This window comes from Rhinolophus ferrumequinum, chromosome 27 (genome assembly GCF_004115265.2).
Source record: "Rhinolophus ferrumequinum isolate MPI-CBG mRhiFer1 chromosome 27, mRhiFer1_v1.p, whole genome shotgun sequence".
Classification (NCBI taxonomy): Eukaryota; Metazoa; Chordata; class Mammalia; order Chiroptera; family Rhinolophidae; genus Rhinolophus; species Rhinolophus ferrumequinum.
In genome coordinates this window covers 3004203-3019522 of record NC_046310.1, presented here as the reverse complement: position 1 = coordinate 3019522, position 15320 = coordinate 3004203, and the positions used below count along the sequence as shown (strand labels likewise).

At 37.0% G+C, this 15320-nt stretch overlaps 1 protein-coding gene across 6 annotated transcripts in view; it reads right to left on the bottom strand.

Moving 5' to 3' along the window:
• The window catches only part of DENND1B (DENN domain containing 1B), a 182410-nt gene that overhangs the window by 30749 nt on the left and 136341 nt on the right, over positions 1-15320 (bottom strand). For all 6 annotated transcript variants that reach the window (XM_033099525.1, XM_033099523.1, XM_033099527.1 and 3 more), the window contains 2 exons: positions 6922-7012; positions 456-496 (listed from right to left, as the gene is read on the bottom strand). In XM_033099525.1, the coding sequence (XP_032955416.1) occupies positions 456-496; positions 6922-7012 (132 nt within the window). The remainder of the gene's footprint in view (positions 1-455; positions 497-6921; positions 7013-15320) is intronic.

Here is a 15320-nt window from a genome sequence, read left to right as displayed (position 1 = left end):
GGCAGACTTGGGCAATATGACCAGTAATAGGTATATATTTGAAGTTTAATAAAAAAGAAATACATTCAACTGTTTATCAACTGTTTTAATGTTGGACAATAAAGTCTCAATTTGTAGAAGAGAGTTTTATATTTTAAAAATCATATTAACAAAAACACATTACCAGAAACGATAAAACTCCCATCAAATCTTACTTCACCTAATTCCATGTTCTGGAATATAATACAAAGTGACAGAAAAATCTTGCTTTTCAAACTAAGCCATTTGCCTCTGGATAAAAACTTTCCATTTTAAAATTATATTTATGAATATCAACAAACTATAAGCATAAAATAAAAAACGTTAAATGTGAGAAAATATACAAATGTTTCAAATATTGCCAATAAATAGCGTAAGTATAAATAGCATACTTTCACATACAACGAAAAGAGGAAACTTTGACGGGTTATCACTACCTTGACTGTATGTACCCATTGTTGATATGATCTCGAGTTCCCTGAAATACATAAAAATATGATGTCAGGAATATTTCATCAAAATAAATCCATAAAATAAATGAATGGGACTGTCCAGACTAAAAAGCTTCTGCACAGCAAAAGAAACCATCAACAAAACAAAGAGGCAACCAAATGGGAGAAATTATTTGCAAACAACACTTCCGATAAGGGGCTAATATCCAAAAATATATAAAGAACTCATACAGCTCAACAACAACAAAAATATCCAATTAAAAAATGGGCCGAGGACCTGAACAGACACTTCTCCCAAGAAAACAGTCAACAGATATATGAAAATGCTCAACTTTACTAGCCATTAGGGAAATGCACATCAAAACCACAATAAGATTCCACCTCACACCTGTAAGAATAGCTATCATCAACAAGACAAATAATAAATCTTGGAGAGGCTGGCGGAGAAAAAGAACCCTTATACACTGCTGGTGGGAACGTAAATTGGTACAGCCACTAGGAAAAACAGTATGGACGTTCCTCAAAAAATTAAGAATAGAATTACCATATGACCTAGCAATCCTCTTCTGGGTATCTACCCCAAAAAATCTAAAACATTTACCGTAAAGATAATATGTACCCCTATATTCATTGCAGCATTATTCATGGTGGCTAAGACATGGGAACAACTGAAGCATCCTTTTATAGATGATTGGATAAAGATGTGCTATATATACACAATGGAATAATACTCTGCCATAAAAAAAAGATGAAATACAGCCATTTGCAACATGGATGGATCTTGAGATTACAATGCTAAGCAAAATAAGTCAGACAGAAAAAGTCGAGAACCATATGCTTTCATTCATATGTGGGATATAAAACTGAAAGCAACAAATGGACAAGACAACAAATAAAGAAACAAAACTCATAGACAACAGTTTAGTGGTTACCAGAGGGAAAAGAGGCAACGGGGAAGCAGAAAGGATAAAGGGGATCAAATATATGGTGACAAAAAGAGATTTGACTTTAGATGGTGAATACACAATGTAATATACAGATGACATATGATAGAATTGCACACTTGAAACCTACATAATTTTATTAACCAATAGCACCTCAATAAATGTAATTTAGAAAAAGGAAAAATAAATCCATAAACCTAAATTCATCAAGAACTAGTCTTCCAGGATTCCAGTAAGCAAATTTATTTATCTGCAATGTGAAAGAAGCATGTATCATAAAAACTAATAAATTGCTTTAATTCTTAGGAACACAGTAATTACCATTTTTTAAAATACACTTTTTCCTTTCTCACATATGAAGCTAATATGTTAAAGTAATCTATCGTCTTTCATTTTAATATTATCTTCAGAGGGGAAACACAACCTCTCTTTGAAGTCAAAATTCCCATGTATGTCTTTTAAACTGATTTTCAATGTTTATGTCTATGTCATTTTGTAAAAGTTTTGCCTCTTTTATGTAACTAGATTCTTTTTAAAACAACATTTCAAGTGAATAGGGAAAAAAAACTAGAAGGGAATTTAAAACTGCAAAGAACCTTGAGGACCAAAAAGGTTATTCTATGGTTGTTAAATATTAACATTAATTGATAACAAACTTTATTTCAGTGCAATTAAACTGCAGTTATAGTTTGAAACATTCTCTAGTTGGAAATCCAAACTTGAAAGATATCACCCATGGAAATGTGAAACAGAAGCAGCTCAGGCTACAGAGCACCATGGTTATTAGAAAGCTCAAATGCTGACAAAACGAGTTCTAATAAAACCAGCAATCACATATTCAGCTCCAAAGAGGATAATTTAGTCAACAAGATGATATGAGAAGGCAAAATAAATAAGTAAAGCCACAACAACTAGTCTAACGTGATGTTTTATACCAAGTGACTTTAGTTCGATTTCACCAAGTCCCAATGGCTGCTCAGAGGCTTTCCGGTACAAACAATCCTAAAACAGACGGTCCCTCTTCCGTTCTTGAGGTATAACTGACACATAGCATTACACATAGCTCGTCTCCAGCTCTTTACAGCTCACAAAACGTTTCTACCGACAGCACGTTACTTGAGCTGTTTTTCTACTCTAAAATCACCAAAACAGGCGGTATCATGGTGGCACAGGGCCATGAGAAGGAAGTGGCTCTGGGGTCCACGGGGTCTGAGAGCACAGGCCCACTGTGTTCTGCGAACCACGGGATGGGGGACCAGGTCTCTCAGCTGTCTGCAACAACGCTCAGTGCAGTACCCATCACGTCACAGACACACCATCAGGGTTGGCTGCTATGTTGCATAACTTGCCAATGAGGAAAGTGAGGTTCTCAGCAGATCCCTTATTTGCTCAAGTTCCCAAGGATAGCAAATCTAGGTATTTGAGTTCTTGGTTCATTAGTCCTTCCACTCTGAAACTCCACCTGAACAAAAGGCTGCTGGATAAAAGATGTTAAAACCTAAGTTATAGAGAGTGCCTCTGTATCACTTCAAAGCAATCCATTAAAAAGGAAAAGGGGCCGCTCTAAGCTGATACCTTGAGAAGAAACAGCTGAGAGTGGAGAATCAGCAATAAGAATCTGGGATTTGGTGGCACAGGGGCAAACAGGAAGTCCCTGGAGAAACTGCCCTCAGAAAAATGTGGTACAATTTAGGTCGATTCCCGTTCAAACAGTTTAAGGATACTTGTCCTCTTTAATTTAGTGCTTTTAAGATGAAGGCTCCTATTCCACAAAATTTATGAGACAAGCACATTATTCTTTGACGAAAATAATTTTGTTAAGGCTGTTTTTCTTCTTAAAAGTGAATCTGAATGCCAAAAAAATCCCCGAGTTCTTCTATTAAAGTCCTGTGTTATGGGAATAATAAGCATTATAGAGGAAATTCTTAACATTGTTCTTGTTAATCAAACAAGCACTTTTCTCTCATCCAAGGACAAAATATCTCTCTCACTTGCACGAAGACTTTCTCTTCCAATGTATTTGTTTAAATTCCAGTAACTTGTAGTTACTTATCAAAAACAAAAAATGTAGATTATTTTAAATTGTTCAGCGAGGCCAGAAATGCCACTAAAACTGATGATTCCCTACTACCCCTTCAAATTCCTTTGCTAACCTTAGTCAGTAACAAAAATAAATAGAATTAAATAAATATAACAGTGATGAGATTATACAGAAAACTAACGAAGAAACAAATGCTATTCGCGGAGAGTACCCGTGCACGCTACACATCAACCTAAAAACGTTTCTCCATATTAAAGCTTAGATCATTGGAAATAGATTTAAGAACTAGTTTTATTGGCAATGAAGACAACATATAGAAATGTTCTTACTCAATATTCCTTAGCTGCTTTTAGAGGCCAATATTTGTGTTTATCTAATTGCATCCTTGGTTCTACTTGTGTCCTCTTCTATTACCTTTTCAGCTCAGTGGGGACTCTCCCCTTTCTTTCCACATTTCCTGATCAGGAAGAACATTCTACCGGGTTCTTCTGAAAGGAATCAGGAGTGGCATGGGTTTCTTTAACAATCCTGACCCCGGGACTCACAGGGCGGAACACAGCTTTTGAAAACCTGCACTCACAATCATCGACCATGGTTCCAGGCTCAGAGTGACTTTTCGTGTTCTGTGGATGACTGTCCTGTACGGTACGATTTTAATCAGCGCCACAGTAATTATCAATTCATTTTATCATAATGCACAAATGATAAATTCATTTGATCATAACCGTGCATATTAGTAACAAGGACAGTGGTCTACAAGCTGCCACTGCAATGGTCCAGAAAGGGGAGATACGAGATGCTTTTCTGAAATTTCCTAACCAGTTTTGCTTAAAGGAACATCTCCTTTCGCCTCAGTGAATGTTGATTTCTCCTAGAGTGATTCAACAGATATTCAGAAGAGACAGGAACTTCACTTTTACCCAGTCAGAGTAGAGAAGGCTTGGGCACTGCTCTTGTTTACTGAATGTCTTCTAATTAAGAAGATCTCTTATCATCAGAAAGCAATATTACAGTTATTAAAGCGAGAGCTTTGAAGCCAATTTAGTTCAGAGTCTGGCACGACTAGTTTGTGACCTTGACTGAATGACTGAGATTGGCACCCTCATAAAAATGAGGGTGATCAAAGTGCCTCTTAGCGAGCTGAGGGTGACATGAGATGATATTTGCAGAGCTCTTGTAAGAGCTTCTGCCACACGTTAATACTCAGTAAGTATGCACATTGACTGTAATTGTTACCATAACTATGAAAGAAATGAGAAAGTTATAACAGTTTGCTTCTTTGAAGAACAAACAGTTCAATATCATCACACAGACATATTCTTCTTTCTCACAAATGGCGTCTAGATGACAAGTGTTCGGAGCTGACCTCTAGGAACTATTTTGGAACTATGTATATAAATCCTCATTATAAGAACATTATTAATTTTATTAGATTATTCATCTCTGTTTTAAATCCTGATGAATTTTGCTTTATTTTCTTCTAAGAATAATCTCTGCATACCTCTAGGATAATAACCTAAAACATAATAATTAAAAAATAACACTTGATAGCCAGGTATAATTTTTTAATGTACTTTCTTGTTGTACCTACTGAAATTAATACTCGTTGAGCTATGTTTGCTTTTGGATCTGTATCGCTCGCCTACATTAAGATAAGAATTCAAAGCCTTTTTCGTTTTCAGAAAGAACAACAAAGTGGCTGGCATTGAGTTGTACTGAAATACAGCAGTCTCTAAGTCACAGGTCAACTGGTGATCAATATTCTCCTATTCTTTTTTAAACAATAAGACCTACAGTGAAAATTGTTCGTGATCCCCCCCACCCCACCAGAAAAGCCACCTACCCTCCTCTCTAGTACAGAGGAATCTGGACCCATGGTTAATGAATCTTAACCAATGGTTATGACTACAGAATTTAACTATACAAAAAGATCATAGTTCCACCCCATCACTGTCACAAGATGTCATCTTCAATTCCATAAAAGATACCAGCCCCACGGGTCATAAAGATAATGAGACAGCAGTTATGTAAATACTGAATAGATGCCTCAAGCAATTTGTCTATAAGCTGACAATATTTTGCTTGTCTGAGTTGAAAAGTAAAAAAAAAAAAGCCTTATTTTAACACAAAAGTTCCATTGAAGCTAAATTTTGACCTATCAGCTGAGGAAAGACAGGAGCTGAATGATTCCACGTTCAGTTTACTTGCTGAGTCAAGTAAACTAAGTTTTTCCCAAAGCTAAATGCTTTCAATGAAATGCTATACTCATATCAGATGAAGGTCTACAATGCTCAGCTCATTTGGAGCTCGTTTAGTGAACAAGTTACCTCAACGGTTTTTTATTTTATTCTACAAAAAATAAACCTTATTTATGCATAAAATTAAATATGGGGAAATCTGTAGATGAGTACTTATTACTATCTGTCTTTTCACATTTTATTTCTCAGTTCTAGCAACTGTTTATTCACACAGAGACTAAGTAATTTTTTTTCCAAACTAAACCTACAGGTAAGTGGAGAAATTACTATTATACCTAAATGAACACACCAGGATTTTTGTTTCTTTAGTTCACCCCATACCTAGAACACTGCTTCATACATAATAAACACTCAGCAAATACGGCTGAATGAATGAAAGAATGAATGAATGAATGAACGAATGAATAGGACACTAGCACAGGTCTCTACCAGAGGCAGGACTATATATACTGGGCGGTCTAACAAACTATCAGTTCATAATTTGTTAATTGTCTAGATAATTATAACATTGTTTGAATATTTACATTTGAAACAATGGAACTGTTTAAAGTTAATTATATTAAATAAAGTAGGGTATCATCTACAGGGTGCTTCGCACAAACGAAATAGTATGACTCCTTCCACTGCTTTACATGACTGCTTTCACAATGACAAATGAGGGTGTGGGATGGAAAACTGGAAAGTCTCTCCCTACTGCTGCAGTGGTCAGCAAGGCGAAAAAGGTAAAGATTTCTGTAACAAAACACTTTCTAACAATGTAGAAGCAGCTGTAGGTTCAAACCTTTATTTCTGAAACAGCAGATTATATTACCATCTACTCTTCCAACTATAATCACAGTTCTTCCATTCTTGCTCAGTCGACACCATCACTAGTCACTTTTCTAGCCGAGAATACTGGTCAGGAGGAAAAGCAGGATGATAGAAACTAACTGCATTGCTGTGACATTTACGTCCAGGAAGAGGAAGAGATTATCCCTCCAGGCAAACACCTACCAATCCATGAGGCCATCTAAAGCCTTGAGTAACAGATAGCAGACAAAACAAGGTAGTACCATAGCTGCTATGACATGAGAACATGTACCTAAAACATTGTATGTTTAGGAGAAAATAGCTGTCGCAGACAGTAGCTTATATCAGACACAAGTGGATTGTTATTCATAGGAACTGTTATTCAGACAATCAATAATCCTACTGGAACCAGTCTTTACCTCCACAAAAGCCACCTGAAGTGATCTCTTCTTCAAAGACGTCAGAGAAGCCCCTTCCTGCATTTAGTTTTGCCAGTCGACCATCGATGAACTGAAATTAAAAAGTGTCAAATATGTTCATTTTCATTAACTGCTTAAGATTACATTTTTACTTATAGCAAAGACAGTAACAGCAGCCACTCAATGTATCAATGTACAAATATCAATGACACAGATACAAGTGTACACACAAGAAAATTCTCCAACAATAGAAATAGCAGGTACTCAGTAAACACAGCTAATTACTTAAATCACCAGTGTACACAGTGCAGACTAACTTCATTAACAGGAAAGGGAGAGTGCGGAAGTGAAGATCACAGGCCCTGGACGGCTGGCCCTGCCCGAGGCTGTGTCCTCCCCACCAGGCCTCCGTGCTGTCAGTATCTGCCCCATGGCATTGCTGCTAGCCTTCAATTAAATTAACCTCGGTGTGTGCTTAGCACAGTCTCTGCACAGCAGGAGTCTGGGGAATGTTAGGCATTGCTGGTTTCGAGATTAACTTCATCCAGTGAAACAGAAGACCCCTCATCTAAACTATTACGTCCTGAAGCATAAAGGAGCACCAGATGAGATGATTCTAACCATTTAACAGTAAAATGAGTACGACCCCCAGAATTCCCGGCATACGGATTGACTGAATGATCAGAACTATGATTATGAATTTGAGGATATTTCGGGTAAACACATACTGACTAGACTGTCGAAGGTTCTTTTAAACAATAGTTTTCAGCATTCAGAAAGAAGAGATTGGAGTGGGAAACAGACGTTCTCAAAAGCACCTGCGGATCTTTCAAACTGCGGAGGCCCTGGAGAGTTCGTCCCATCGTCATGGGCCCCACCCCACCCTGTTCCTACACACACAGCCCAGCAGAGTCCTGGGGGAACTGATGCTGCACTGTGAAAAATACCCCCAGGTGTCAACCAGTGGTAGATTTTACACACATGTAGATTACTGGTACAGTAGTACCTTGGTTTTCGAACGTCTCCATTGATGAACATTCAGCTTATGAACGCTGTAAATTTTTATGGATGTATGGTATCATTAAATAGCAAAATTCATGCTAACTGTGCAGTTTTAGGGGTTGATTTTAAAGGTCTGGAACGGATTAATCCATTTTGCATTACTTTCTATGGGGAACTGTGCCTCGGTTTTCGAATGTTTCAGAACTCAAACGGTCTTCCGGACGGATTACATTAAAAAACCAAGGTACCACTGTATTCAGTTACTTTTTATTTTGTCCATCTGTGTCATCTGAAATTTGTAGCTCTAGGATTATGAAAAATCGTACATGTTTTGAGATTTCTCCATGCATAATGAATGTGACATTCCTTTAAAGCCCCCTTGCATAAGAGGCAGAAGATAAACGTAGAAAAGACTTAAAAGATGTGTGACGTGTAGACGTGACGATGAGGGGTTAACACAAAATGTCCATTTTTCATCCCGGAACTAATTAATCCTAGTCACTATTTTTTCACCCTGGAAATTTAAAATTTAGCTGAATTAAAAATAACGTAGCTTACTTAACAAAAACAAACCTCTTACTCTGCCCTCTATTTAAATGGTTCACAGACAAAACTGAGAGAGGCACAGGGAAGCAGTTTAAGATAATTGGCAGTAAGTCACATCAGTTGTAAGACTTTGAGGCAGAAATCTCTTACAGATCGAAATTAAGAAAGAATGCACAGCAAATGAATCCACAGAGTCCTGTTCAAAAGGCGGTTGAGCTACCTTTGTATTATCATAGAATGGTTTTGACCCAAAATGTGGTAAGACGAGTTCAACGAGACATAGCCTAACAGGAGACAGTGCTGGCTTTTGTCTTTTTTTTAAGAGTATGAGTGTTCTAATACAAGTTAGAACTCTTTGAGGGCAGAGAGCACACATCACCCATTTTATATTCTCATTATACGGGGCACACAAGAAGTTCCCAACAGTACAAATGAAAATGAACAGGAGTCGACTGTGACAGTCCCGGGGTCACAACTCTGCCACCTATGAGCTTTGTGATGTGGGTGACTTGCCATGTCTGAGACTGTCTCCCCTCGGTGCAATGGGAATAATAATAAACACCTTATGGGGTTTTGTGAGCGCTAATTAAAGTACTCTGAAGCGCCTATATTGTAGGCAGAGAATAACTGTTAAACGAGAAAGTCCACTTTTCCCACTGCCACCACCTTTTCCACCTCTATCAGTTTCTGAACCCCATGAGGGAAGGAACACTTGCTCGTGTGTGCGTCTTCAATACGTAGAAAAATCCTGAAATGGATCAATGTTTGCTGAAAGACTGAAGGATACTGAAACAAAGCTAATGGTCATTTATTTTCCACGGGTTTAAAGTTAAATAATTATAATGTATAGATGTATTAATTTCATTCGATTGTAGATAAAAGGTGTAACATAATGTTGGCATCTGCTACATATAATAAATGGTTAACTGCTAAGTAAAGCGGTTAATATGTTTGTAAAATTTGACTTGCACACATTTTCAACATGCATTATAAATCAAACTAAAGTTATCTAATTTGATAGACTAAGTATCATTTTGAAAAAAAATAAGGTGAAGCAGGATGATAAATTTAAAGTAATACATTACTGACAGTTGGAACAAATTAAGACATCCTTTTAAAGGACTTAATTTGCTTTAAAGATTAAGACTACAAAACTTTTTAAAAGGTTTTCAATTTTGTATTTACTGGAAATATCCATCCATTTTAGTTTGAGTGGAACGGTGCAAGTCTAAAAAGAGATAAATCTCAAAGTATTTACTGATGATGCGTTTTTGAGGATGAGTAACTACTTTGTGTTACTAAACTAGTGATTTGAGCCAATAGAAATTAATCACTTGGTTAAATGCCACGTGTTATCACTGCTTTGGCAAACAATTCTGTCAGTGACAGCCACACACTTATCAGCATAGATACTTAATGAAAATGTTTGCTCTTAAAGATGGATTTTGTGTGCACACAGACATTATACACACACACACAAATACAGACACACAGGAAGAAACCGAGAAGTGGTATTACTGTAAAGGAATGCTGATGGTAAGAGTTCTCTCAACTCCTTTTTCTCGTTTTGACTCAATAACAGCTTTCCCCCACTCCCCCCAAATGGAGTTGGTTCATGGTCACACATCACTCTAATAACTCTGGAGCATTTCATAATAAGTAGAAAAGATCAGAAATTTTTAGCTACTATTGCATAGAAATAATTTTGACCTAAAAATATTATCTGTTGGAAAAGCTATGACTTTATAATGTCCTGGAACATGTGGCTTGATTAATAGCTCCCCACATCATTTAGCAAACACGTAACTTTAGGTAACTGAAAGAACTTTTGGAAGAATTTCTTTGGTATTGTAAGTAATGACAAGTAACACTTGCTAATAACAATAGAAATGCTACAGATATAAAATTAGGTTGCAAGTAGATTTTTAAAGGAATTTAAGAGTGCTTTAAGATGATGCTTTCTACATCGATTTTAAAATTTGGTTTTTATTCCAAAAGTGAAAATCAAACTTGGAACAAAATGTGCAAAATAATCACACTAAAACATAATTGGAAATCTCAAAAAAATTCACAGACCTGAAATCTATGTAACTTTACTAACAATTGTCACCCTAATAAACTTTAATTAAAAAAAATTCACAGACATAATTGCATATGTGGATTCCATCATTCTATTTTAAATTATAAATAGATGAAATTGATTTAAATTAAATATATATAATCCTGAAGATTATTCCCTTTAGATCATCAACAGTTGCAAGGACTGGATTTTGTCAATCCTTGTGACATGACCTTAGAGTGATGTGACAGATTATGGGGCAAACGTTTTTTTAAGCAGCAAAAGTGCTTCCTCTTACTCTTTTTGATATTGATGTCGCCAAGGTTTTTCAAAGTGTTTTTACCGCAAATAACCATCTTAATAGAACAGTAAGTCATTTTAAAGAAATTACCTGTTGTTTTTAAATGTACTTCAGTCAGCAATATTATTAAATGAATATCATCACTTCAATCTTTAAAATACAATTAAATATAAATGTTTTACATATGCAATAAAATATAAAGAGTAGGACTTGATGGCTAACTTCTTTACAAAAATACAAAGAATTCTGTTCTGATCAGATTCACAGATTAAACTTGAATATATGGTCAGTAGACCAATAGGAGTGTAGTTTTCCTCTAACAGATAAATTGTAGGCTTTTCACAGTTCTTTAATTCTTCACCAGTCAGTGCATCTGGCATTTAACCTAAAACCCCCAAACAAGCTAAGCTATTAATCAGTGTTCCAATGTCTTCAGGGGTCTCGACATACGTTATATAAATACTTAATTGCAATCAATCCATCAAAACTCTGAGGACGACAATATTAAATTTCAAGATTCTTATGTCATTTTTAAAGAAATACTTGATTCTTTAAATAAATAAATAAATAAATAAATAAATAAAACCTCAAAAAAAGATTGTTCTGAGAGAGAGGCTCAATGGTGCAATTCTTTGCCACGCTGGGGCAGAGGAAGACGGGGAGCTATTTTTGTGGTAACAGGACAGCCTTGGATGGCAGTGAAGCAGCAAAGGCATGAGAGCCACACAATCAACACACCTACACCCCCAGATGCCTTCTTCAGCCTGGAGGAGCAAGTGCCGTATCGAAAACATTTATTTCATATAAGAAACACTTCTTGGGCACGAAGATAACTAACCTAATAAAATGGAATTCTTGAGAGCTAGAGAAAAATACATTTTTTAAATGAATCAGAAAGGTTTAGTAATTTAAAGGAAAAAAACTCAACATGGTTAAAATTTATTTTTAAAATATATTAATTTCTTGTGGATCTTTACAATTTCCTTTCTATATAATGTGTTGGGCTAAAAAAAATAAGTAGTCTGATTTAAATATTTCATCTTATAAATGCGCAATAAACCTGGGCAGGTAAGTGAAAAGTACACTAAATTGTTACAATAAATTAAGTCACCAGATACGTATGGACACCTACTAAAAGTAAGGTGCTCAGTTAGTAGCTGTATATAAATACAAACTGCTGTAACAAGTGGGTAAGTCGCTTTAGAGCTTAAATCAAGAGAATTAAGTACGTGAAGGACTAGAAATAAATTATTTTTATTGCATCTCAAAGATGAAATAATCATATGACTGTTACATATACTAAATGAGACTACGATGGTATAATGACCAGGAGAACACTTTGAAGAGTATAATAAGACCATTCAGTGCAATTTATGATTAGAACTAATAATTTCAAACAACATTAATGGGACAATAGTACCTTCCAGGTATATCAACAGACAGACATTAAATAATTTGCTCCAGAATTTAGTCTGTTGAACGTCATGACCACAGGACTGAAGAATTATGAATTGAATCATTCAATAAATATGTAATTGAATGTTTATGCTGGGTACTTTTTCTAGATAACTGAAATACAAAAATGAATGAAACAAGACAAAAATTCAAGCTGTCGTGATGCTTAAACATCTAGTGGGGGGGGAATAAATACATGAAATAAGAAATGTAATACATTATTTAGTATGTGAGAAGGTGGTGAGTGTCGGAAAATAAAACAGAATTGCGGTAGGGAGGTTGGGGAGTGTGGGCAACTCTCATGAAACTTTCCGTTTTCAGGAGTGCGGTTGGGGTGTAGACCAGGATGGAGATGACATTTGAGCCCCGACTTGAGAGTGGGAGGGAAGGAAGCCAGGCGGGTTTTGGGGAAAGAGAACCACAGCATAAGGAATGCGGAAGAGCAGGAGCAGGCATGTCCCCAGCAGGCCTCCAGGTGTCTAGGGACAAACCCACGGCCACGACGACACTCGTCATCTGTAATCTCAGATGCGCTCTGGACAATGTCAAACAATTCTGTTTCTTCTCCAGTCCATCACCTACCGTCTATTTCCTACGTTCTCTATCCTTAAATGTCCAATTCCCACCCCATTCTCTCTCAGCTGATGAACTAGCTTCCTAATTTCACTGGGGGAAAAACAACCCCAAACTGAAGCAATTACATGAGAACTCCCGCAAGCTCTAAGCATCCCATCTCCCGCCCTCCCCTGTGGCCTCCCCCAGAGACTCTGCCTCCTCCCTGTCACACACGGAGGACTGTGCTCTCACAAAGAGCCAACTCCGACAACAACTTCCCTCCTTTCTCCTCAACACAGTTTTCCTTCTCCACTAGAGCTTCCCAAGGGCCTACGAACGTGCGTCATTTCTCCTCTTGGCCCCACTTACTTCTCCAGCCAAGTCCATTTCCAAGTTCCTCTTTACAGTAAGACTCAAAAGAGCTGTCAGTGTTCTTCACATCACTAAATCCAGCGGTCAAGTCCAAGTTCTTATTTTAATGAACTGTCATGAGCATTTGACAGCGTTGCTCCCTTCCTCTTGGGTTTTCTTTCTCCACTTGGCTGCAAAGGTAACTTACTGTCCTGAATTCTCTCCTCCCCACTGGTCACTCACGCCCTTGGCATCCTCTGCTGTTGGCCCTGCCCCTTTTCCAGTTCCTGGACCCCTTGTCGTTTCTATTGAGACTCACTCCTTGGGGAATCTCACTTGGTCTCCAGTCCAATGGCTTAAATACGGTCCATATTCTGATGACTTCCAAACCTGAATCTCCAGTGTCATAGTGTCCCTGCCTCATTTATCCATTTGCCTAACCAATAGCCTACTTGGAGGCCTAACAGACATCTCAAACGTAACACGTCCAAAACGTAACTCTTACTCTTCTCACCAGCATCTCTCCTGCCTACAATCTTCCCATTTCAATAAAATGACGACATCCTACCAGTTTCTTGATGAGAAACTGTGGGATCATCTGGGACTCCTCTTTTTCTCACTTGTTATTAAATATTTCAGAACATAGACTCTATCTTCAGAATAGATCCATCATCTGACCAGTTCTCGCCATATCTTCCATGAACCAGTTCCAAACTGCCATAACCTCTCACCTAGATTACAGCAATCACCTACTAAGTTTTCTTTCTCTCTGCTTCCATCTTTGATCACCCTATAGAAGTTGCTCAAATGTCACATTTTCCATGAAATCTATGCTGACTGTGCCATTTTAAGTGGCAATCCCACCCTGTCCCCTGGTAGTCCCCCTTTCCTGGTCTATTTGCTTTTCCAAAGTTCTTATCTTTGAACATGCCACATAATTTATTTAATTTAGTCTGTCCCCCTCCCACTAGATTCAGAGTCAGAAATTCTTTTCTGCTTTCCTCTCCAATGTACCCCAGCCCACAGAACACTGTCTAGCGTACAGTAGACACTCAGATTCTACTGTTGAATGAGAGAATGAACAAAGACTACCTAGACGAGTGTTTCTAAAACTTTAGTGTGCATATTTTTTATGATATTTCATAAATAACATAGGTTCCTGGGTTTTAATCCAGGCCTGAATCAGAAATGCTGAAGGTGAGAATCGAGGACATGTGTCTTCAAAAGACTTTCTAGGTAAACCCGTGGTTTGAGACCACACTGAGAGAAACACTATTAGGATACTACTTGAAATTACTTAACAGGGATGCTTTAAAAAATGTCTCCTTGTTCTGGTAAGCTACATGCCCTTGTGCACTCCCTCCTTCCTAGGGCCAGTACGTCTCCATAGCTTCCCGATGTCACATTTCATTTTTATTCTTTTTTTCACGTTATGAAATATGTGCTCGATACATTACTATCTCCCATCCATTCACATGTCAAATGCTTCCTCATACTCCAAACGGTTGTATCTTTAGTCCTACTAATGCATTAGCTATAAATTAAATACCATAAATAAGTAACCATCATGTTTCTTTTTTTAAGATTAATAGGAAATGTAGAAATTTATATGAATTTATTGTTTACGTTAAAAGCTTTCTAAGATCTTCCAAAATCTCTAGCTAACATAAAAGGGAAACATTTGGCTTTTGACCCACTCCTTATCCAGTAGCCTATTAAGTCAGAGAAAGTGGGTCACAGCACCAAACATAAAGTACTCGGATCTCAGGGAATTTTCACTTCTACACAATACCCCATTATGTGACTCCAGGTTTAAAATTATAGACACCACTCAATTTAAAACACAGTAACATCTGACTCCTACAATTCTGGATTATTCCTAAATAAGTTCCATTATATTCAATTTTATAAGCTCTTCATCTACCAAAATTGTCCAAACATTTTCATGCCTATTCCTTAGAATAGGGAGTCACTCACCAGTTTTTATTTGATTTCTTTATTTTTTTAACAATATTAAGTGCCTATTGCATATTAGACATGAGGAAACAAAAACACTTTAAAAATGATCCTTATCTTTACAAAGCTTACAACTCAAGAAAAAGCCAAACCAACCAATGAATATTATATGGG